Source organism: Dasypus novemcinctus, chromosome Y (assembly GCF_030445035.2).
Source record: "Dasypus novemcinctus isolate mDasNov1 chromosome Y, mDasNov1.1.hap2, whole genome shotgun sequence".
Lineage (NCBI taxonomy): Eukaryota > Metazoa > Chordata > Mammalia > Cingulata > Dasypodidae > Dasypus > Dasypus novemcinctus.
In genome coordinates this window covers 14,852,156-14,877,332 of record NC_092216.1, presented here as the reverse complement: position 1 = coordinate 14,877,332, position 25,177 = coordinate 14,852,156, and the positions used below count along the sequence as shown (strand labels likewise).

The window sequence follows — 25,177 nt, the reverse complement described above, 5'->3', positions numbered from 1 at the left end:
AAAAAAATACCTTGCTTCTTATTCCTAGGTCCTTTTAGGTGATTTTAAAAAATTGTTATGCAGAGTTTCTGGTTGTTTTCAAAAGCAGAAATATCTTTTCCATCATTACTGGAAATTGGAAGCTGGAGAAGATTAATGTGTACATGATTCTCTGCTTATGTACTTTTGCTGAATGCGAGACTCACTTTGTTTTCATTGTGTTTGGTCTAAGAATTTCTCTGGTCAGTGGGATATATGGCAGTCCAGAAAGAGATCTTATTCATTAATTGAGCAAAACCTGGTTGCAGGCCAGGCTTTAGTGGTGCTGACCACTACCGGAGCAGGCTGTTTTGGAAACCGATGGGGCAGGAGGTATCTAGACATCAATCTGGAGAGACTGCAGGAGAATTGTTCTTGCTCAAGGTAGACCTGTGGGTTTCTAACACTGAATATCGAAGCTATGGGAAGGTAAATCCCTCACCCCCTAGAGCTAAGAACCGCAGTGTTCACTGAGAACTGCTGGTCATGGGGCAGAGTTTCCAAGCCCTGTGTATCCCAAATGCATGAACCCCAAGCCCGTGTCCCCTGAACCCCCATGGCCCAAGTTAAATAACCTGGGTCCACATTCTCCTGGGCTTCTGCTTCCCAAGCCTGGGATTCCCAGAAATCCAGCATAGCCCTACCCCTCTGGTCACAGACTAACATGAGAAGTGGGAGAGATTAGGTGGGAAGTGCTGAGGGACCAAGGAATGTGGGTTCAATTTTTTGGTCCCTCCCCCCTTTTATTGAGTTTGGAGGATATATTAACTGACCTGGGGAGAGCCTAGGAATAGAGAAGAGGCAAATCTGGTGAGGAAGCCCAATTTACCTCAAAGCCCTGGGATAGGAAACTTGGTCTGGGAGAAGGTGGAGTCAGAAAATTAACCAGCGCCCTTGTAACACACCTAAGGGAGAGGGACAGTAGGAGGTGCTTTACAGGCTTCCAGTACTATATGTAGAGTTCTTGGCAAGGGGTGGTTGCTCTCTCAAGAAATTGAGAGTCATTATTTTCTCAGGTGAGTTGGTTTACCAGGGACCCATTTGAATTTCCTGTAGAAGCCCTCACACAGCCTTGCTGCTGCCTTGAGAGAGAAGGAAATGAGGAAGGGAGAAAGGGGGAAGGTCAGACTCCTAAGCAGTTTATTCAATTGCAAAGAGGATTCATTGCCTGAGGCCTTTTTTGTTACTCTGGTCTTTTTTGTTAGTCTGTTTTCTTCTTCTTTATCCCTTTTTTTCTTTTTTCTCCCTTCTGCGTTTTTTCTTCTCTCTTTCTTTTTCCTTTTTTCCCAATTTTTTCTTTTTTTATATTAGTGCTGCAGGCAACATTTCTTATTTACTTTGCTTCCTCAAACTCAATTTTCTCATTTCTGTGTGTCCTGATTTTGGCTACCAATGCTATCCCCTTTCCTTGACATCATTCTCTTCTCCATCAATTATTGTTTCTCTTACATTCCACCTCTCTCTGTTTAGTCCCCAATATTTCTTTTTATCTCTAATAACTCTACTCTGTTTTCTATCATTTATTCACTCTGTTATTGTCCTCTATCTTCTATTTCCCTCTCTCCTGAACACACTGACCTTTTAATTCATAGTATATTCCTCCCCATATTCAGTTTAATATCTCATTACAGGTACTCCCCTTTTTTATGGTTATAACTATACACAGCTTCCACGAGTTTTATATCCATTCCCCTAGATCTCTCATGGTTCTTCTGCTAACAGTCACTATCAATTCTACTCTTACATATTTCTTTTCTTACCCCTTTTGCTTTCTCTGGACCTAATATTTTCCTCTGAGGGAACTTAGCTAACAACAAGGAAATAGAATAATAAGAAAAAAGTGGCAAAGAGAAGCCTTAATGTGCACACAAAAACTACAACTAATTAAACCCAAGGCCTGAATAAGAAGATAATCAACAAAATAAACCTAACAAGATAAAATGATGACTAGACTGCAACAAAAAACTACAGACCATACTAATAATCAGGAAAACATGGCCCAATACAAAGAACAAATTTAAAACCAGGAAGAGAAGTGGAACACTGAACAACTAATTAAAGCTCTCAGAACATGTACCATAGGCCAAATCAATGAGTGATCAAAGAGATTAAGCATATTAAGAAAGCACTTGGAGAGCATACAGAAGAAACTGTGATCATGCACAAAAAGATCACAGAGATAATGGGGATAATAGCACAATTCAAGAAATCAAAAATACACTCTCAGCAAATAACAGCAGATTTGAAGAGGCAGAGGAAAGAATTAGTGATGTGGAAGACAATACATCTGAAATCAAACAGATAGCATAATTAATAGAAAAAAAGATAGAAAAAATCCAGCAGGAGTTAGTGACCTGAATGACAATGCAAAATGCACAAACATGCATATTATAGGCATCCCAGAAGGAGAAGAGAAGGGAAAGGGGACAGAAGGAGTGTTGGAGGAAATAATGGATGAAAACTTCCCAAACATATTGAGGGAGAAGGATGTACAAGTCCAGGAAGCACAATGCACCCCAAACAGCATAAATCCCAGCAGGCCTACCCCAAGACATATACTTGGCAAATTATCCAAAGCACAACAAAGAGAAAATACTAAAAGCAGCAAAAGAAAAGAGAACCATCACATACAAGGGAGGCTTCATAAGATTAAGTGCTGATCTCTCATCTGAAGCCATGGAGGCAAGAAGACAGTGGTAGGACATTGTCAAGATACTAAAAGAAAAGAATTTCCAAACAAGAACACTCTATCCAGCAAAGCTAGCATTCAAAAATGATGGAGAGTTCAAAATATTCACTGATAAACAGAAACTAAGAGAGTATGCCAAAAAGAAACCTGCCCTTCAAGAATACTAAAGGAGGTTCTGCAGCAAGAACAAACAAACAGGAGAGACAGAGTTGGAGGAGAGTGTAAGACCAACTAAAAGTTCAAAAAGAGAGAAGAATATCAAACAACATAAGACAAACACAAATCCAAAGATAATAAGGCTAATATAAGTAATTGCTTAAAAGAAATGACACTAAATGTCAATGGATTAAACTCACCTATTAAGAGACACAGATTGGAAGATTGGATAAGGAAATATGACCCATAGACCTAATAGACATATACAGAACATTACACCCAAATACAGCAGGATATACATTTTTCTCAAGTGTACATGGATCATTCTCCAATATAGACCATATGGTAGGCCACAAAGAAAGTCTCAATGAATTCAGGAAGATCCAAATCATACAAACTAATTTTTCTGACCACAGTGGAGTGAATATGGAAATCTGCAAGGGCCAGAGGCCCAGATTTCACAACAAAATATGGAAATTAAACAGCATACTTTAAGAAAAACAGTGGGTCAAGGAGGAAATCTTAAAAGAAATTAATAACTACTTTGAAACTAATGAAAATGATAACACAACATAGCAAAACTTACAGGATGCAACAAAAGCAGTACTGAGAGGGAAATTTACAGTCATAAAGTCATACACCAAAATAGAAGAAAGAGCTAAAATTGATGAACTAACTGCACAGTTGGAGGAATTAGTAAAAAAAAAACAATGAAGTAACTCCAAAGGAAGAAGAATGAAGATAAGAGCAGAACTAAGTGAAACAGAAAATAGCACTTAAAAAGACAAAACCAAGAGCTGGCTCTTTGAAAAGATCAATAAAATCGAAAAACCCTTAGCTAGACCAACAAAGAAAGAGAGAAAGTGCAAATACTCAAAATAAGAAATGAGAAAGGAGATATCACCACTGACCCCACAGAAATACAGACTATCATAAGAGGATACTTTGAAAAACTATATTTCAACAAGAAGGACAATTTAGAGGAAATAGACAAATTCCTAGAAACACATAAGCAGCCTCTATTGTTGAAAGAAGAAGTGACTAGCTCAACAAACCAACACAAGTAAATAGGTAGAATCAGCCATTAGAAACCTCTCAACTAAGAAGAGCCTTACCAGGTGCAATGGATGTGTCACGATGATGGGAGAGAGTGTTGCTGTGGGGGGAGTGGGGGGTGGGGGCAGTGGGGTTGAATGGGACCTCATATTTTTTAATGTAATTTTTAAAAATAAATAATTAAAAAAAAATAAAGCATTCAACTGATTGGATAAAAAAAAAAAAAGAAGAGCCCTGGGCCAGACGGCTTCACAGGTGAGTTCTATAAAACATTTTGGAAAGAACTAATGCCAATCTTGTTGAAACTCTTCCAAAAAATCAAAACAGAAGGAAATCGCCTAACTTATTCTATGTTTAAAAAAAAAAAGATACAGAGCGTATCTGATGATTGCACATGTTTTCTGAGTGCATATGTTGCATTTTGGTCCTAGGTAGGTTAGTGCTTATTAAATTTTTACTAATCAATTATTTGCTGGCTGTTTATTTCCCAGATAAAAACCTAGGATGAGGAAGAAACTTTGGTGCTATTTGCTCCTCTCCTAGATAATTTTATATGATTGTAGACCTGCACTTTGTCATGTTTTGGAACCCTTTATGAACAGGAATATAAAGGTTGCTTAGTACTTTATCATAAATTATAATTCAGCTATTCCTTATATATTGCACATTTGGCTTTTTCCAAAATTTTTTGCTGGTATAAATGTACATAAATCTTGATTGTGGGAGGGGTAGTTTTCACATGCTTAGAAGGAATTTTACTGGTTAATTTTTGCTTTCTAATGCTGAGCAACAAGCAAGTTACAGAAAGGGAACATTGGCAGTCAGCCGAGCTATAGGGGGTTAGGGTGTTTACCCCGGGGGGGGGGGAAGAGTCCAGACGTATGCCCAGCTTCCAGATTGCAGGAATGGTCTGTTTTCTGTATACTCTTTCTGCTTCAGTGGGTCTTAGTGAGGACACGGCTCCCGGCCTTGGGCTGCTGCACAGCGCTGCGTGGTCTCTGAGGGCTTGCGCTGCCACGTGCTTCTGTCTGCCGCACTCACTCAGTGAGTTTGGATCAACCCAACAGTGGACGAGGCACGAGGCGCATCCCAGGAGCTTGCACTCTGGAGCAGGGCTGCAGGAGAAGGCAGAGCAGCCCATGGACATGGCGCTTCCCAGCCCTGGTCCCTGAAGGAGTGCAGCAGTGCTGGGGTGGAGGCAGTGGCTACTCCGCGCTGAGCCCCCACTATGGCAACCCCAGACCACCTGCTTCTCACCGTCCCTGCGGCATCCAAGGGCTGCACACTTGTGGGCTTGGCACTTGTGGGCTGTGGCCTCATGGGCTGTGCACCCGTGGGCTTGGCACTTGTGGGCTGTGGCTCCTGTGGGCTGTGGCACCCATGGGCTGTGGCTCCTGTGGGCTGTGGCTCCTGTGGGCTGTGGAGCCGTGGGCTGTGGCTCTGTGGGCTGGGGCTCCTATGGGCTGTGGCCTCGTGGGCTGTGGATCCTGTGGGCTGTGGCCTCATGGGCTGTGCCTCCTGCGAGCTGTGGCCTCCTGGGCTGTGGTGCTCGTGGGCTGTGGCCTCATGGGCTGTGGCTCCTGTGGGCCGTGGCGCCCGTGGGCTGTGGCTCCTGTGGGCTGTGGCCTCGTGGGCTGCGTACCTCTGGGCTGCCTTGTGGGCTATGGCTCCCGTGAGCTGTGGTGCCCGTGGGCTGTGGCCTCGTGGACTGTGGCTCCTGTGGGCTGTGGCCTCATAGGCTGTGGTGCCCGCGGGCTGCGGTGCCTGTGGGCTGTGGCTCCTGTGGGCTATGGCTCCCATAAGCTGTGGTGCCTGTGGGCTGTGGCTCCTGTGGGCTGTGGCCTCGTGGGCTGTGGCACCATGGGCTGTGGCTCTGTGGGCTGTGACTCATGTGGGCTGTGGCCTCATGGGCTTTGGTGCCCGTGGGCTGTGGCCTCATGGGTTGTGGCCTCGTGGGCTGTGGCTCCTGTGGGCTGTGGCCTCATGGGCTGTGGCTCCTGTGGGCTGTGGCTCCTGTGGGCTGTGGCCTCCGTGGGCTGTGGCCTCGTGGGCTGTGGCTCCCGTGGGCTGTGGTGCCTGTGGGCTATGGCTCCTGTGGGCTGTGGCTTCTGGGGGCTGTGGCTCCTGTGAGCTGTGGCCTTGGGGCTGCGGTGTCCATGGGCTGTGCCTCCATGGGCTGTGGCTCCTGTGCGCTGTGGCACTGTGGGCTGTGGCTCCATGGGCTGTGGCTCCTGTGGGCTGTGGCTCCTGCAGGCTGTGGCCTTGTGGGCTGTGGCCTCATGAGCTGTAGCACCCGTGGGCTGGGTATGGAATGTGCCATTGTTCCACAGTCGAGGCCGTGCCCTCCCGGCCGGGTGGGAGGCTCGAGGATGGCATCCGGCTGTGTCTGCGCTGGGTGTACAGAAGCCCTCGGTGGACATGCTCCATGTGGCGACGTCAGCGCTGACGTGGCCTCTGAGGGCCGCCCATCCTGCAGGCTCCTGGACAGCGCGCGGCTGCGGACCAGACACGGCGCGCCCCGTCTGGGGTCCTAGGGGCCGTCCTTGCCCTCTCAGGGCAGCCTGGCCTCGCGGATGGGCTGGAGGGGGCGTCCAGCCCACTGGCCCCAGTGCAGACCAAAGTCGGGAGCCAGGCGGGACGTAGAAATCGACAGCCCTTCCCACGGCCTCCTCACGCACGCGGTTTACTTGCCTGGTGCAGAATCTTCTGGCAAAGACAAATCAGAAGAGTTTCAGAGCCCGAGACCTTCCACCCTGCTGGGCGACGCATCGAGGCCTGAAATCCTGTCAGCGACCAGCAGAACTGCACCTGCCCCGCACGGCGCTGCCCAGCCCGCACATGCCGTCTGTACTGTCGCTCGCAGGATGGGACACGGAGCAGAGAAGAACGCGGTGCCCCGGGGTCCAGGTGGGGCTCGGGGGCTGCCACCCTGGCCGTGGCCTTGGCGCTTCGTCAGCGGCGGCCACGTGGGCCATCACCAAGCTGCGGCAGCGCTGACGGACGGCAGGGTACCCGACAGCCTCCTCTTCCAGCCCTGGGTTTGGGGTTTTCAAACAAGGACATGATCCACCGTGGACTTCAGAATCCTGGGAGCCAGGAGGGCAGGCTCCGAGCTCCCCGGGAGAGAGAAGGTTCCAGAGCAGAGCCCGGGCACGCCAGGCCGGGGCGGGCAGAGTGTGGCGAGGGGCAGGAGGAGGTGAAGGAGGAGCCATCGCGAGCGGGCAGCACAGAGCAGCGTCTTCCTGGAGGGGGACATGGGCCGAGACGCGGCCTCTGGGGGTGCTGGGCACCGGCCGCGGGAGGGCGGGCGCAGCAGGGGCCCTGGTGACCGCGGCGCTTGCCTGAAGCCCAGAACGGCTGCTGTGCGCGGGGTCTGCTCCCAGGCTCCTGGCCGTCTTCGCCAGCGCTAGGGGGCTTCCTGCAGGCCCTCCGGGTGCAGCCCAGGCCTGGCCGGGACCAGAGCCACCTCCCGCGGTCCGAGCCGTGGCCTTGGCGCTTGGTCAGTGGCTTAGCATTCACTTAGCATCCGCTTAGCTGGAGCGCTGGGCGACGAGGCGCCAGGTGAGGGAAGGCCCGACCTGCTCTGCTTGAGAACGGGCCCCGTGCACGTCCAGGGCCCAGGCCAGCCGGGTGGGGAAGGGGCGGCTCCTGTGCTGACCCTCCGCCAGGGGAGCTGGGGCCGCCCTCGTCTCCTGAGGGAGCAGCCCCTGCGCTGCCTCCCAGGCCTGGGCACACAGCGGGCCTCGGGCCGCTCCCTGTGCTCTGAGGGCTCCGGCCTGGCCCTGGCTCGCCCTCAGGCCCTGCCATTTCACATCCGCTCAGGACAGAGCACTGCAGACCCGTTTTAGTCCCACTCAGACAGTCTTGATGCAGTGGTCTCATTTATCTCTGTAGCACAACTCATTCTCCTCTTCAGAGACATAACATTACATAACACATGTTTTGTGATTTTCTTCATAATTTCTGGGCAGTATCCTAGTGCTCCCATTGTCTGCTCATTTCTCATGAAGGGTTACACAAAACAACTATGGAAATTGATGTAAGTTAAAATAGCCATCTGCTCATCCCACGGAAACGTGCCCCAGCCAGGATGCGGCCGTGCCCGCTGCTGTCGTAGCGGACCTGGACCAGGGCTCCCCCGGGGGCAGGCGCAGGGGCCCGTCCTCCACCCGCCACCCTGACGGCCACTACCCTTGGGCAGGAGAGGAATTACAGGGTCGCCGTCACCATGCGAACACTTCAGGCTCCAGGGCCTTTCCTGACAGGGCACTGGCACACATTGAGGGCACGGAGGACTTTCCCACATTTTGCAGGCCCCTGAAAAGGAGTGCGATAATCCCTGCACAAACAGAACAGAACGAGAAGCTCCCATCCAGAGGGAGGAATGCAGTGGGAAGCACGGCTTCAGACAGAGGCAGGGATGTAGTGGGACACGCACACCCTCACACAGCCATGTGCACACACCCACGTGTGCACACATCTATGTACACGTGCACATCAGTGTGCAAGCACTCATGCACACACCCATGCCCATGTGTGCACACCCATGTGCACATGCACACGTGTACACCATATGAAAGCACTCGTGCACACACCCATGCGCACACACATGCCCTGCATGCACACCCCTGTGCACATACACACATGTGCGCCCATGTGACAGCACTAGTGCACACACCCATGTACACAAGTGCATTCATGTGCACACCCATGTGCGCGCACACACGTGCACATGCTCACCCACACACCTGTGCGCGCATGCACACAATATTAACTCAGGCTACGTCATATGATTCAGAAAACAAAAGGCGCACGGGGTCCCGTGTCCTGAGATGAGGGCAGGTGTGGCCAAGAGGAAGGCGCGGAGCCAGCGGAGGGGGTTTGCCAGCTCATCCTGTACTAGCGTGCAAAACTGAATGGAGAGGCACGTCATTACCTGAATAACAGAACAGATTAGGGGAAGGTTTTGGAGAAAAGAGAGTTCAATTTCTGAGGGCATTTTCCCCTGGGGAGCATTCACTTTCTCCAGAAAACATTCTCCAGCATTCTGCCTGGATGAGGAAAGGCCGCGGGCTTTACCACTAAGTGTGCAGCACTCATTCAGACACTTGACCCATCTCCTTCTCCTTGCTGGGCTCCAAAACCAACAAGGAAACGAGAAACAACGCTGGCTTCCCCAGCGCAGCAGCTCCTGGGACAGGGACGTGGCCCTGGACGAGCAGGTGTGACGGGTGTGGAGACAGGCCGGGAGGCTGAGGGCAGCACAGCACTGCTCTCTGGCTGCTCTCGGTACCTTCGCCTGGTTTTCAGAAACTTAATTATGACGTATCTTGGAATGGATTTGGGTTTATCCACTTTGGAGTTCACTCAGCTTCTTGAACTGCACATTTACATCTTGGAAGTTTTCAGTCATTACTTCTTTAAATACTCTTCTACCACTGTTCTTCATTCTCGTCTACTTCTAGGAGTGAGGATATGAATGTCTTATCTTCTATTATTGTCTCAAAGGTCCCTGAGGCACTGTTCCACCTTTTTCAGTCTACTTTCTCTCTTGTTGAGATTGGATGACTTCTGTTGATCTGTCCTCAATTCGCTGATTTTATCCCATCAGTTCCACTCTACTACTGAGCCTGTCCAATGACTTTCAAATTTCAGTTATTGTATTTTTCAGTTATATAAAGGCCATTTGTTTTTGAGAAATAATTCATATATCTTAATGATTCTTTTTAAACAACTATTTGCTGGGCTTGTTTTTGGTTTCAAGAGAATTTGCAATTACCTTTTAAAGAGTTTTTATTCTGGCTGTTTTAATATCCTTGTCAGATAATTCCCACATCTGCCTCATCTGTAGCATCCATTGTCTTTTCTCAATCCAGTTGTGATTTTCTGGGTTCTCGGTATGACAGGGATTTTCCAATGTCCTGGACATCTTGTCTATTGTGCTAGACGTCGGGGCCCTACTTTAATCTTTCACTTACCAGGCAGCCACTCTATGTTTAGCATGCAGGTCCTGGCCCACTCTTATGGGCTGTGGCCCCAAGGACAGGTTAATTTCAGCTGTTCCATTACTACTTGGATCTGCTTGTTTGTCAGGCACCGCGGGGCACACCTCAGGGCTTCCGGTGCTCCTGGCTGGTACTCGCTGGGCAAGAGGCAGCTTCTCCAGGCCGGGCCGTCTGGTGGGAAAGGGAGTCCCTGCCCATGGGCTGGAAAGGCTTCCTGGCCCTTCCGTGGTGGAACCCGCTTGCCGCTGCACCCAGCTGCCCGGTGTCGCTGGGTGGGGGGAAGCCAGACCTCGGGAGGCAGCAGCAGCCCCCAGGACGGGTGCCTGTGCCCCCCAGGGTGCCCCGGCCGCCCAGTGTCTCAGTGTAAGAAGAGCTCAGGCCCGCGGGGACGCGCAGGTCCTCGCGGTGCTCTCAGCGAGGCTCCGACTCGCCCCTCCCCAGAGGGGCCCACACACCTGTGGCAATGGCAGGACTGTCCCTCTGGGAGAGGAAAGTGCCCACTGGGCCGCCTCCTGCTCCAGGCTGGGGGTTGGGACGCAGCAGCCGCCACGCACCTGCGCTGCTCCCCCGGGCGGGAGAGGGGGTACCCAGTCTGCTTCCTTCCACCTTTCCAAGTCTTCTTGGTCCTGCCCACCTAGGTCCAGTTACTTGCCAGAGTGGAGCAGGGAGAAACGAGCATACACCCTCTTGCTCAGACCAGAAGTCAGAATAACTTTTTATTTCTATCCACACAATTTTCCCAAAAAGCTTTAGCCCTTTCTTAGAATTATTGTTTAAATTGCTTGTGCCGGTCAAGCACATTTGGCTATTCCCGAGTGTGGAAAAACTGGCAGCAACAAACAAATGACAGTTTGAACTCCATGGCGGGACGGCCTCTATGCCACTTCTGTTTTGCTTACTGTCATCGTTCATTCAACAAGTGCTAACTGAGAGCTTACACTGCGCCAGGTTCTGTTTCAGGCACTGGAATGTAGCAGTTAAAAAAGGAAGGAAAAAAACCAAAAACACTGCCCCAGTGGAACTTTGCATTCCCTAAAACATGGACTAATTTTCATTTAAAATTCCAGTTCTAATTATACCAATCATCAAGCTTTCTGTACATTCATTCATAGGATCAGCTCTCAAACAGTGAAATCAGCTCTTATCTACTACAGAAGGAGAGTGTGGGGAAAATATTCAGACCTGGAGTCATCTGCAAAAAGCCGGACAACGTAGGAAAGGGTGAGCTCTCCGAGAAAAAGGGGCTTTGATGGTGAGGGGGGAGAGCTGAGGACTGAGCCTTCAGCACAGTTCAGCTCCCACCTCCCACCCCCACCCCTGCCCCCTCGCTGATCTCATGATTAGAGCGACCGGGCTACACAAGCCTGTTCCCCTCTGATGCACAATGACGTCACCCTGCCCTGATGTGAACAGCCATAAAGATGCCAGCAAAATAAAATGCAGGGCGAACACCTGACAGAAATTAACAAAACCATAGTACATACAGCAGAGAAGTAAGTACCTCCTGGGGCTATGAAGAGTTTTTCAGGAAAACTAACCTCCAATCTTCTAGTTGTCATGAGAATTTCTAGTCTAGGGTTTGTAGAAAAGACAGATTTTAGGAATCAAGTATGAGGTACTTGTGGGAGAGTTTTAAATGTTGGATGTGGTTCAGATTATGACTCAGAGTCTGTGGTAAATATAAGACAAATTTATCTCAGAACTCAGGCAGTAGGAAACCAACAAAAGTTCTCCACACATGCTTAAACTTCTTGAACAAATAAATTTAAAAAGCAATAAACCCATAAATTGAAACAAAAATGGTGATGTATTTTGGGTTATGGTTGTGGAAAATTCTGAAGAGCAAAACAGTCATTTAAATCTAAAAGAGAAAAGCAGAGAGTTGTTTAAAAACAAACAACTGAAGCTATACTCTTTCATTAGCAAAGAGAAAAGTAACAGGGAAGGTAAAATGCTGCAGACTCACTGACATAAACTGAAGTTGAGGCACATGTGCGGAGTTCTCACTGCCTTTAAAAATACACAAAGGGGGAAGCGGACTTGGCCCAGTGGTTAGGGCGTCCGTCTACCACATGAGAGGTCCACGGTTCAAACCCCGGGCCTCCTTGACCATGTGGAGCTGGCCTATGCGCTGTGCTGTTGTGCGCAAGGAGTGCCGCGCCACGCAGGGGTGTCCCCCGCACAGGGGAGCCCCACGGGCAAGGAGTGCACCCATAAGGAGAGCCGCCCAGCGAGAAAGAAAGTGCAGCCTGCCCAGGAATGGCGCCGCCCACAAGTAGAGCTGACACAACAAGATGACACAACAAAAAGAGACACAGATTCCTGTGCTGCTGACAACAGACGTGGACAAAGAACATACAGCAAATGGACACAGAGAACAGACAACCCTGGGGGGGAGGGGGAGGAGGGGAGAAAAATAAACAAAAATAAAAATCTTAAAAAAAAAAAACCACACACAAAGGGACGCTCCCAAAGGCAACACCACGAGCACAGCTAGACCTCTGGTGAGGGAAGAAGGAAGAGGCTGGCTGGAGGGCCGGAAAGGAGGCGTGCTCGCAGGCTGACACAACCGAGGAGCAGCACACTTGGACATTTACAAGGTGCAAAGAGACTAGCCAGTAACGGAGAGGTCCAGAGGCTCTACCTCAAAAACGGGCATAACCCAAGTCCAAGAGCTGGAGAGCACTGCTGGGGCCAGCTTCAAAGTCCAAAGCTCCAGTCCACGCGGCAGCCGACGGCAGCATGAGCAGAGCAGGGAAACACGCCCCACCGCCGTGCCAACAGGGGCTTCAGCCCAGACCCCACCTACGGGTGCCACGGCAGGGGGCACCGCCACACAGCCTGGGTGCAGACACAGGCACAGGCCCGCAGGATGCGCCCTCCACGGGGCCTGACGGCAACGAGCTGCCACTCCAGCTGGAGTTAAATCAGCCTCCCTTCTCCATCCTGAGTCGCCACCTTGACTTCTGCCAAGGAATCCCGGCCCCACGGGTTCCGGCACCGTCATTCCCTACAGCCCACATGCTGGCGAAATGCTCTGTCGGGGCAACTCAGAAGCCCCCCTACCCAATGAGCTTAGCTTTCCTGAAAGCTCATCCCTTCAGGCAACAGGAGAGCGCCGGAGACCCTCATCTTTCACAATTTCAACTGCTGGCTTTGCTTGTTGAGAAGGATCTGTCTTGTCAGCAGGAGCAAGCTGGCGAGGGTCAGGGCGCTCTCTTCCCGGGGTGCAGGGCAGAGGGAGCCCGCCACGCCGAGGGGCAGGGCCAGCGCCCTCCTCACCAACGCTGGGCCTGCCAGCAACGGAGGACCGCGGCTAACGGCTCCAGCCCTTTCTCCTATGGTGACTGCCCATTTCCTCTTCAAAACGTTTTTCCAATCTAACTCTTTTTGCTTGTATTAAATAGTGTAATCATTTCTTTACTCATTAGGTCCTGAAAATATACTAAAAATATGAGGCAGGATAATAAATATCTTAAAATTATCTGGCAAGCTATTTAAAAGAGCAGAAATGGTGCAGATAAGGAGAACAGAAAACCAGGTTGTTAGATACTACACAGATTTAATTACATGTAGTTCTCTTTAAAAGGAGAGGTTGCATATTCCAAAACACTGAATAAATTGATAGGTCCAAATGTCAGAAAAAAAATTGGCCAGACATATTTTATGCATATTCATTATGAATAATACACAGTGGACATGAAAATAAAATAGCATTTCCCAAATTAATAATGCATGCATGTATGCTAATGAGATGGTGTTTTGATCAATATTTCTTCATGAAGATGTGAGTTTTATGCTTGCCACCACATATTTTCAACCATGAATTAAGGGCAAGAATTGCCATCTGCTCTTGAATAAACTTTGACACTTAACCAATTTCCTGAAGCGCTATTCTGCCTTCCAGGCTGTAAGAAACACCTCCATCGACCTTCGTCTGCACTTGTGTGTAACAGGCCGCTATAATTAGGGCATAATTACACTCACGGTCTAATCACAGCAAACCCTGGACCTTTTTATTGATCTAGGATCTTTCAGCATGAAAGACGCCAGGGCTTAGCCTGCCGCACCCCTGTGCCATGCGCTGTGTGCCGTGCACCGCGTGCCGTGCGCTGTGGCGCTGACAGCTCCCTGTGCCCACATCTACCTAGGAGTTCTTCTGTAGCCTCAGTGCAGGAACTGATTGTTTTCCAAGAATAAAAATATGAGTTAAAATTTTGTTATACAATTTTTCTTGTCATTTCTTCTCACTTGCTTTGATGACTGGAGTCAAAACCGCAGGCTACATGACGTAAGGCTTAGTTTGATTAGAAGATGGGCGAGACCAAGTTAAAGGGATCAAGTTAGTTCTCAGGCGCAAGCCGCAGGGTAGAGGGCAGAGGCCGGGGTCTGCTCCCTGGACGCTCCGAGCCCTGCAAGGCTCTGCCGAGCGTGGTGGCAACGCCACGGGCAGCGCGAGGCCGAGGAAGAAGCAAGAGCAAGTTCTGGAAGCCGCAAAGCCAAGGGGGGGATGCGCCAGCGCGCTGCCCGAGAGGGCAGGTAAAAGGACGGCCCCGTAACGGGACGGAGCTCTGGCCTCTTGAGAGGCACTCAGCGGCTCAGGACTGTTTTTTCTGGCATAGTCTTCAGGCTGTTGTGTAACTTGAGTAATGATAACATGATCAGACAAAATAAATGAAAGTTAAGAGGATGGAATTAAGCAAAACAAATATTTGAAATAGGCTAGAATTAGAGTCATCATCTTAGAATTAGGAATAATCTAAGATGCCACAATTAATAAAACAATCTCTTTCATTGACATATAAAAATATACAACTTCTCAGGTTCGTTATAGCATGCCTCTTATGACATTTTAGAAAATACTGACATCAAAAAGCCAAAGTTCCTAAATTTGTCTATACCATATTATAAAGAGAATATTTACATATATATAATAATGAAAGTGTGTTATCCATAAAACATTAACAATAATTTTCATTCTACAAAATACAGTAAATGTAAGGTAACAAATTGATAACATTTTTGTGATAAATTCAAAATCCCATATTAAAAAAAGAATAAAATAACTCTGTTCAATTTAGTCTAAATGCAAAACGGAATTTCAGAATCACTCTCTGGGCCTGCGGGAACCGTGTGGACACATCCGCGTCGAGCTCACGCACACAGGATGGCGAGGAGCTTAGCCACCACACGCACGTTGAGACTATTTCCAAGGAGGCGATAACGCTGCTTCACAGTGATCTTCTCAGGAAATCCTAGAAAAGAGATAACAACTCACAGCACGATCATTGTAACTTTAATTTCCAGAGATAAAAGGAGGTGTTCTGCAGTTAAAACATGGGTCAGCATGTACACAAGGAAGTCCACGGCCTCTATGAGCGTCAACTGGAAACTGAGGGCGTGGGGCCAACACGGTCACGGAACACTACACTGTCTGCACACGACACTACGTCCAGCACACGTGTAGCCCAGCACACACCGTGCACACGTGTCACCCATGAGGCTCATAGCCTCTGTCAGTTAGCACGCGGCAGGAAAAGCAGGAAAGCAGGGACCACCATTATTTCTGTTTCTTTTCTTTCTGTAACAGCCTTAGTGAGCTGTAACTCATATGCATAAAATCCCCCATTTAAAGAGCACAATTCAGAGGTTTAAGTACAGTCACAGACTTGTGCAGCCATCACCACCACCTAATGGCAGCACAGTTTCATCACCCCAAAAAGAAATCCTGTAGCAATCAGCAGCCACTCCCCACTCGCCCTCCCACACCCTAAGAAACTTCTACTCTCTGTCTCGATGATTTGCCTGTTCTGGACGGTTCACACAAATGGAATCATACAGTATGTGGCCTTTTGCGCCTGGCTTCCTTCTCCCTAGCGTAAGTTTTCAAGGTTCGTCCAGGTTGTAGCAGGAATCAATACTTCACCTTTTGTTATGGCCAAACAATATTCTATTGCCTGGATATACCACATTTTGTTCATTCATTCATCCACTGATGAACATTTGAGTTGTTTCCACTTTGGGGCTATTTTGAATAATGCTGTTATGAACATTTATGTACAAGTTTTTGTGTGGACACACGTTATCAAATCTCTTGGGTACATACCCAGGAGCGGAAATGCTGGGTCATAGAGTGTAGCAGTTTGATAAGGTTATGAATTCCAAAAACAGCTTTAATTGGGCCACATTATTAGGGCATTGAGTCCCCATGCACCAAGGGGTGAGGACTCACAGATAAAGGGCATGGCAAAGGACAGAGCTGAGGTTTTTTGATGTTGGAATTTTGATGCTGGAGTTTGATGCTGAAGCATTAAGCTGTAGCCCTGGGAAGTAAGCTCACAGAGGAAAGAGAAGTAAGCCCCAGGAAGAGAGGAACCCTGAGCCCAGGAAGAGGCAAGCCCTGGGAAGAGAGGAGCCCTGAACCCAGAGAGAGGCAAGACCCAGGAAGAGAGGAACCCAGGAAGCCTGAACCCTCACAGATGTCAGCAGTCATCTTGCTCCAAATAGACTTTGGTGAGGAAAGTAACTTACGCTTTATGGCCTGGTATCTGTAAGCCCCTACCCCAAATAAATACCTTTTATAAAACCAACCCATTTCTGGTATTTTGCATCAGCACCCCTTTGGCTGACTATTACATATAGTAACTTTATGTTTAACCTTTTAAAGAATTGTCAGACTATTTTCCAAAGTGGCTGCACCACTCTAAATTCCCACCAGCAGTGTACGAGGTTCCAGTTTGTCTACATCTTTGCCAACACTTGTTACTATCTTTATTATTTTAGTCCTTGTGGGTATGGTGTGGCCTCTCATTGCGGTTCTGATTTGCATTTCCCTATTGAACATCTTTCCATGTGCTTATTGGTCATCTGTCTATCTTCTTTGGAGAAGTGTCTATTCAAATCCTTTGCCAATTATTTAATTGGAATATTTGCCTTTTAGTGTTGAGTTGTAAGGGTTCTTTAAGTATTCTGAATACAAGTCCCTCACAGTTGTTTATTTTAATGCTCTGCTTCTATAAGTTGACTTTCTCATGTTGGACTTTAAAGAGCCATATTCTTTTTCAAAACAAAATGGCCCACAAATGCTATTACATTTACTAGAACAGAGCCTTGCAAAAAGAAGCATCAAAAATGGCCCATGCATACCATACTATACTATACCATACCTGCACACTATAATGCTAGTTACGAAGTAAGGATTTCACACTCAGAAACTTCTGAGATTAATTAAAATGAAGGAAATAATGAAGTAGCATTTAGAAGGGCAAGATTTCATGCACTTATAAAGATCAGAAGGTAGAGCTGGTAAAGCTGCTTCATCAACACTTGACAGTACAGTCACTGTAATAAAGAACACTGATTACCATAATAAAGCTATATTTGCAATTGTACATGGTCATAAAAGTGCTATTCTAAAGAGAATAAGCACATTCCTTATCTCAGACATTATCTCAAAAATTCTTTAGTTCAAAGTAGTCACAAGTTCAAATGTAAGTGCAAACAGGCTTTTAGACTATCCCAGGAATGAGCTTTTACAATATTAAGGTAATATGTAATATTATACTATCTTAAACATCTGGTTTATTGGACTTACCCCGGCCAGCTATCAGGGAGGTGAGGAAGGTCAGCCACCACACCAGGGAACCAAGAGTGCCTACAGCTGCAAGCAGGAGAATTGCATCCACCATCCATGTGGAATCTAAGCCCCCTCTCGATATAGAGGTGGAGTGGACATCACCATCCCAGGGTCCACAGGATGGAGGAATAGAGTATGGATTAGAGTGGACTTACTGATATTCTACTATGGAACTACTGTGATTAGTCATGGAAGAAACTGTAACATTGATGTGGAGAAAGTGGCCACGGCAGTTGCTGAGGGTGGGGAGACGGAAGAAGAGATATGATGTGGGGGCATTTTCAGGACTTGGAGTTGTCCTGGGTGGTGCTGCAGGGACAGATGCTGGACGTTTTATGTCCTGTCATGGCCCCCTGGGTGGACTGGGGGAGAGTGTAAACTACAATGTAAACCACTATCCATGTGGTGCAACAGTGCTCCAAAATGTATTCACCAGTTGCAATGAATGTCCCACAATGATGAAAGATGTTGTTGATGTGGGAGGAGTGGGGTGAGGGGTATGGGGAGTATATGGGGACATCTTATATTTTTTTAATGTAACACTTTAAAAAAATAGAAAGAAAACAAATGTAAAAAAATACACTAGTTTAAGGGGAAAATTGTATCATTTTTTTAAGTGAAAAGGTGATTTTAAAAATTTGGATGCATTAGAAATAACAATAATAAAATCCTCAAAAACAAACACAGAATCTGCAAGGTCAGGACAGTGAAGTGAAGGCCAGTGTCCTCTACTCCAAAGCCTGCTCCTTCTCATATGGGAGACAGGACAAAACGAGGGAGGGTCAGTGCAAAGCCACGAGGGCCGGGGGCAACAGCTCCAAGGAAGGCCGCTTTGGATCCTGGAGCTGCTGGTAACCAGGGAGACACAGAGAGGAAGCAGTCGAGGGCGTGGAGCCCCCGGGGGCATCTACACCATGCGAGTGAATCACACATTTTCAAAGAAAGTGAAGCAATTTGAAAGGCTTATTTCTATATACTATATACATATAGTTTCAGAGAGCAAAGAGAACTTCTATTTACCCATCTTAAATTTAAAAATGAGAAAAAATGTTGAAGTAAAGGTCATAAAAGCAAAACACATGTCTAATATTTTTAAAAGTAAACATCTTTTTACTATATAGCAGGCATATTCTAAGCATTTTACCTATAGTAACTCACTTAACTGTCACCATCGCCCTATGAAGCAGGTGCTGTCATCATCCCCATGTTACAGATGAGTCAGCTGAGGCAGAGCGCCTTTCGGGGGGGCTGGGATTCAAGCTCAGTCTGGTTCTGGGGCCCATGTCCTGACCAAGCTTCGGTACTGCCAGAGGGGCTACTACTCTGATAAAACCACCACTGCGATAAGACTTAAGAGTTAGTTTTTATTACGCAGACAACCTCGTCTCTTTAGTACTGTGTGAAGTGCCTCTCACCACTCATCTGAAAAAAGAAACACGAATAGTAACTAGGAAAGCAGCCTGGGAATTACAGTTCCTGTGTTCAGTTCTCAGCACTTGGTTTTGTATAGTTCTCACTCGCTTCATGACATAAACTAAGGCAGGAAAGCCTGTGTTTTTCTTAATAACACTCCCGAAGATATTTGGGACTGAATGAGATCACCAGGAAAGAGGCAGGAGCATAAAATAAACAGGGTTGCTCTGGCAACGTAGCATGACCCCCACCCGAGGGCAGTCAGATCACACTGGCCTGTGTTCTCGATGTACAACGGGGCTCGAGGCCTCATCTGTCATTTAAAATGTGTACCCGTTACCTACTCCAAGGTCAGCACTGGGCCAGCAGCATAGCTGCCGGGAGCTTGGTGCAGTTTGGCCAGCTGGTCGCCAAAGCGACCCCTCCTGCTATGGGGGGCCCGGGTACAGGCTGGGCTGGCCAAGCAGGCTCTGGAGGCCACAGTCCTGGGATTTCTCCATCCACACCTCTGCCATGGGCTTTGCTCTCCAGCCCCCACCTGTTTTCAACCCCAAGCCCCCTCCTTCACTAGCACAGGTCCTGGGCAGCCCCGCTCCCCACCTGCTCCCCCCTCACTCACGCCGGGTACATGACCGACAAGGCCAACCCTTGGAGGAGAGCAAGTGCACATACCCCCAGGCAGGCCCTCGGCCTTTCATTTCTTCTTTGCATCAGACCCAGCGAGGGTTACCAGCAAGGACCCTGGTGGCGGGAAAGCAGTGGGAAGGGCCTGTGCCCTCCGCCTGCGCCCCCGGCCCCATGGGGACACGGGCGCACCAGCGGGAGCTGGAGGGAGGGACGTGCCTGGCACAGCCAGGAGGAAGGGCCCTCGTGCCCACCTGGCTGGCCCCGCTCCCTGACGGGGCCTGCAATAAACGACAGCTGGGGTCTGCCGGCAGCCCACCTACCAAACTCCGGAGGGAATCCCAGGAGATTTGCGATTTCTCTTGGAGTGAAATATCGAAGTTTAAGCATTAACAATTTCGTTATTTTTTCTTCTTGTGACAAGTTGGGAAGGGATTTGTAGATATTTTCAATCTGTAGGAAAACACCCAAGATAACTGACAACAAGTAGATTTAAGATAAAATCACCTATTGTTGAGACAGTTTTAAAAGGATGGCTACAAAAGGCTGGAACAACAAATGGTAGCAAAACAGACTATAGAGCAAAACGCCTCTGAGAATAAGCTAATGACTGGTGCATTAATGTCAACACAAACTTAGAAAAAGGCTTAATGTTGAACAGAACAAGGTACTTTTCAGTGATTCTGCCATTTTCATCCTTCTCAAAAATTAAATTATAAGAATATAAATAATAAATGAATATAGTGAAAAACATGAACTTGCAGACTGATGAGGTCATTACTATACCAATACACAGAGCATTGTAACTTTTATGGTTTATAATCAATTTCACCAAATTAAGGTTCTTTATTAAAATAAAATACGTTAAATAAATATGATTTCTCAATTCAGACATTCATTTGCCTGTAATACTAAAATTTTAAAGGCAGGCAGCAATATTAAGAATCTTTGTGTATAATTTTGGAGAACATTATTATAGGCCGAATTTCATTTTACTACTTATGGAATAAAAAGAAAGTGGGAGGAAAGAGAAAAAAGAAATTAAAAACATAAAACCTTGCTTGTGAATAAAGTTCTACCAAGCAATAAGAAAAATATTTATTCTATAGTAAAGAATGATTCCGTATACATATATTCACTTGTATATTATATATATATATATATATTCATTCTCAGGTGAACAAGTAAAATTATTTTAACATTCTTGATTTTATTTAAAAGTACCAGGGAAGCGGACTTGGCTCAACAGATAGAGCACCCGTCTACCACATGGGAGGTCCACGGTTCAAACCTTGGGCCACCTTGATCTGTATGCCCACGCACAGTGCTGATACGCACAAGGAGTGCGGTGCCATGCAGGGGTGTCCCTCACGTAGGGGAGCCCCATGTGCAAGGAGTGCACCCAGCATGAAAGAAAGCGCAGCCTGCCCAGGAATGGTACTGCACACACGGAGAGGTGACGAAACAAAAAGAGACACAGATTCCTGGTGCCGCTGACAAGAATAGAAGCGGACATAGAAGAACACACGGTTAATGGACACAGAGAACAGACAACTGGGGTGGAGGGAGGTAAGGGGAGAGAAATAAAAATAAATCTTTAAAAATAAATTAATAATTAAAAAATGAAAATACCTGCACATCCTCTGCAACTTGTAACACAGACCCCGTCCCTTCTATGTAGCTTCCATAACTGGAAAATTAACAAAATATTACAAAGCACCTACTGTATTTGTTAATGCTAATTAAAAATTTTTTTCTTGAATGAATTAATCAATTCATACAGTTATATTCTTCTAAAATATCCCAAAGAATATCACATAAATATGCTTTGTAATTAGAAAATTACTAGGCAAAAGACATAACATGTCTCTAAGTAAACTGCTCAGAAACCAAACGTGGCAGTTTTTTAGTCACATAAACCCCATTCAATCAGTTATCATTAACTGGCATTTCTTCAATGTTTGCCACTAAAAAGCACGCCCTTGTCAGATGCTATTCAATGCCAGCACCCCACATTACACCAATGTTATGCAGATGGACATAAACTGCTCCTGTTCTAACGCAGGAATCATCATCTTTTTCTCAGTTGCTCCCAGCTACCACTGAGCCTAGGTCTGTTTCTCACTGGAACGCAGGATGTTCTCATTATTGTTTTCCTACATCGGTTGGACCGTCACATCAGGGAAAATAATGTTTTCCAATTATTTTCTCCTATATCTCATTTCTATATAAATGTGGCATTTGTGTGTTATCTACACTAAAATAGACTTTTATACTAAGGCTTCTTTTAGATATACCATCTTTATAATTACCGAAGAATCTCAAGTTGTTTTTTCTTATGAAATTGGTAAGTTTTGTTTCATGAGAGTCCTAAACAGAACCTGTCAGACTTGGCAGACCACAGCGGAGTGGAGTCCTTGGCGGTCAGGGAAGCAGCAAGGCCTTCCTGGGCAAGCATGTGCACAGGCAGAGTGACCACGTCAGGGCGGCCTGCTGGGGCTGCCGCGGCCAGGGCCCGTCCACGGCAGCCGGCCGGCAGGTGAGGGAAGAGGGCTTGTGCACTCAAGTCACACCACCCCACAGTGAGGCTGAGGGGCACTCACAGACAGGGACAGGGTCATACACACAATTTTCCTGGAAAGGCCCAATTTCTCCCTTCTTCTAGGTTAAAAAAATGATTTAACAATCAGGAAATAACCCAAAGGAAGCCACCTAAAAGTCCATCAAAAGATTGTTTGGACCACCTGCTTTATTTGGTGTTGACCAATTTGCAAACTGTTATACTGTTAATTAAGCTCTCTTCTTTCTATTTGCAGTAGCAGTCCTTTTGACAAGTTAAATAAATGCCACAAGAATAGACAAGTTCTTTATGTACTAATATGCAGTAATATCCAATTGACATGGTGCAGTGGAAAAAGTGCACAGAATGTATCTAGAATGCTACAATTTAAAGGCGGGATGACAGCAGACCTATTTACTTAAATAAGCCCTCGTGCACAAAGCTCTGCACAGTTTCAGGCAGCTGAGGTCACTGGTGGAAACCAGACGGCTAAGGACGCAGTGGAAGGGGTTTCACGTCCTCTGTTACTTTGGAATTCTGAACCATGGAAATACAATACTTATTCAAAAAGCTGAATAAAATTTAAATTTCAAAATACCCCAACGTGCTTCAGATGATTCATGTTTATTTATTAAACCTAAAATTCAATTTCTTCTTCCACATGGCGAGTGAGAGTAGAGCTGACCTCTGAGGTCTGACGGGCCGGAGCACGTCGTTGGTGCTGGAGCCGTAGCGCTTCGCCCTGAGTGGAAATCGTGTTTCCACCTGGACGGAAAGCCTTGACGTCACCAGCACGTGCAGGGCCTGCGGAAGCCTCCCTGCTGTGCACACGATGTGCTGCAGAACCAATTTGCACTCATGCATTTTAGTGAAACATGAAGCAGGCAACTAAGGACATAAAAAGTTTTTTCTAGCGGGAACATTTTATAAAATGCTCCTTGCTTTGAGAAGACTAAAAGAAATGATAACTACAAGCACCTGGCTGTTTTGGAGATGGATGAGTAGAGCCTCTTTAAAACTTACCCCTTTGTAAAGCACGTGGACCTCCTGCACGTAGGCTTAACAATGTCCAGTAAAAGAGCGTATCGCAGCAACAACTTTGGGGGCAAAAAGTACTGCTTCCTGTCAACGTCATCCTCAAGAAAATCTCTCAGCATCTGAACAGAGAGGTCACTGTCCTGTTGATGTTTCCTGTTAATTTCTTTGGCAGTTTCAAGCTTAAAAAGTATGGCCTCTTTTCCAGAACACTGTGTGTTATCACACAAAATACTGGGTTCAATTTTCTTTGCTTCAATTTTCTTTCCTGCATCTATTGCACAGTTTTGTGGATTTCCAGATCCAGTTTTGGGGAACTCCATCAATACCTGGCATTAAGAATATAAAGTGTCAAAAGTATGATTAAAAATAAAAGACAAATTACCGGCATCCAGTTAACATTATGCAAAAGTCTCTTTAGCCTTTATAAGATTATCGTGAAAAAGACAGAGCCTATGCTTTGCAGTTACACACCTTCTTCCAGGTTATTTGCCATACAGCTGTAAAGTCACCAGGCTATGATAATTTATTTCATGAGTTTACTGTTTTCTATGTTTATTAGTAAGACAGTCACAAAATAACGGGAAGCATGGTAAATATAGAGCATCATATTGGAAAAGAAGTTTAGAAAGCAATGTTTAAAAAAAAAAAAAAAAGAAAGCAATGTTAACATTTCCCAAAACTGTGCTTTGGATTAAAGCTTGCCATCTCGTTCATTAAAAAGGAAAAACTGAATCATAGCCATCATCTAAAAGAAAAATAGAGGTCAGAAAAAGAAAAGTGCTTTCCACAATGAAAAGTTATTTCTACTCATGAGTCCTTTAGGGAAAACTTGTCTCAGCAAAAATCTGTAACCACGATAATGTCTTATTTTGCAAAGAAAAATCAATTTTAAAAAAGTTCCAGGAATATTAATGATGAAGTTTCTGTTAAAGTTTTGTTACAATACTATATACACTGTTCCTGGAATTGCCCAGGACGTAGTGGCAGTGGCAGTGCATTCCAGGGACTGGCGGGCGCGAGCCCTGTCTATAAACAAGCCCCCAGCTGGAATTGCCCAGGACGTAGTGGCAGTGGCAGTGCATTCCAGGGACTGGCGGGCACGAGCCCTGTCTGTAAACAAGCCCCCAGCTGGAATTGCCCAGGACGACGTAGTGGCAGTGGCAGTGCATTCCAGGGACTGGCGGGCACGAGCCCTGTCTGTAAACAAGCCCCCAGCTGCTGCCTGTGAGGGCGCCGGGAGCTTCTCCCTGACCACCGACTCTGCTCCAGGCCTCGTTTTTGACCAAAGCGTGTAAAACTGCTCAAAAAATCAGGGGCACCTGAACACTGAACTCCGGCTCTACTAATCCTTACTGTCTCCCTTACCCAATTAGAGCCAAACAGCACCGACTTCAAAGAAAATGCAACCAATGTATTAAAATACTCTTAAGACATTTTTAAAAGTATACATTAAATTTTATCAAAAGCAGCCAATGGCTTCTATTGGTAAAAAAAGAATAAATGCAAAACAGTCAATTATGGGGGGTGGAGAGCAGTGCTAATGGTATTTTTTCTACCTTTATTTTCCTAATGGTGAAAGAAAAGCTTTTGTTTTGTGGGGGTTTTTTTGGTTTGTGTAAAGTAGTATGCGTGTCATGAGGAAGAATCAGGCCTTGGAGTTGGGCCTGAGCACGGTCCCCTCTGCAGATCTAGAGGACACACATAAACCTACACAAAGCAGCTCCCGAAGATAAAGTAACAGACTACAATACATTTGCAAAAAACAAAGAATAACAATACCTGTCCAGGGGCTTGAAAAGACAACGGCTCTGACTGAAGTTTTGCAATAAGAAAATATCGCAGCCTTGAGTTTGGAATGCCAAGCTGCAAGTCAACCACAGTGGCTAGTTAATATAGGAAATTAAAGAACTCGATCCCACTACAACCACCTAGAAAAAACTCATCCAGGTATACATTTAACTTCTTCCAGGGCAAATTCTGCT

The 25,177-nt window shown here is 46.6% G+C and overlaps 1 protein-coding gene across 2 annotated transcripts in view; it reads right to left on the bottom strand.

Moving 5' to 3' along the window:
* Positions 1 to 14,138: 14,138 nt before the first annotated feature.
* LOC139438399 (tRNA (cytosine(38)-C(5))-methyltransferase-like) overlaps positions 14,139 to 25,177 on the bottom strand; it is a 31,749-nt gene continuing 20,710 nt past the window's right edge. The window contains exons 7-12 of one of the 2 annotated variants that reach the window (XM_071213546.1): positions 24,975 to 25,058; positions 23,181 to 23,521; positions 21,230 to 21,287; positions 19,921 to 20,050; positions 17,519 to 17,584; positions 14,139 to 15,179 (exon numbers count right to left, since the gene is read on the bottom strand). In XM_071213546.1, coding sequence (XP_071069647.1) covers positions 15,079 to 15,179; positions 17,519 to 17,584; positions 19,921 to 20,050; positions 21,230 to 21,287; positions 23,181 to 23,521; positions 24,975 to 25,058 — 780 coding nt within the window. In that variant the 3' untranslated portion in view covers positions 14,139 to 15,078. The remainder of the gene's footprint in view (positions 15,180 to 17,518; positions 17,585 to 19,920; positions 20,051 to 21,229; positions 21,288 to 23,180; positions 23,522 to 24,974; positions 25,059 to 25,177) is intronic. The other variant, XM_071213547.1, reaches the window with a different exon arrangement.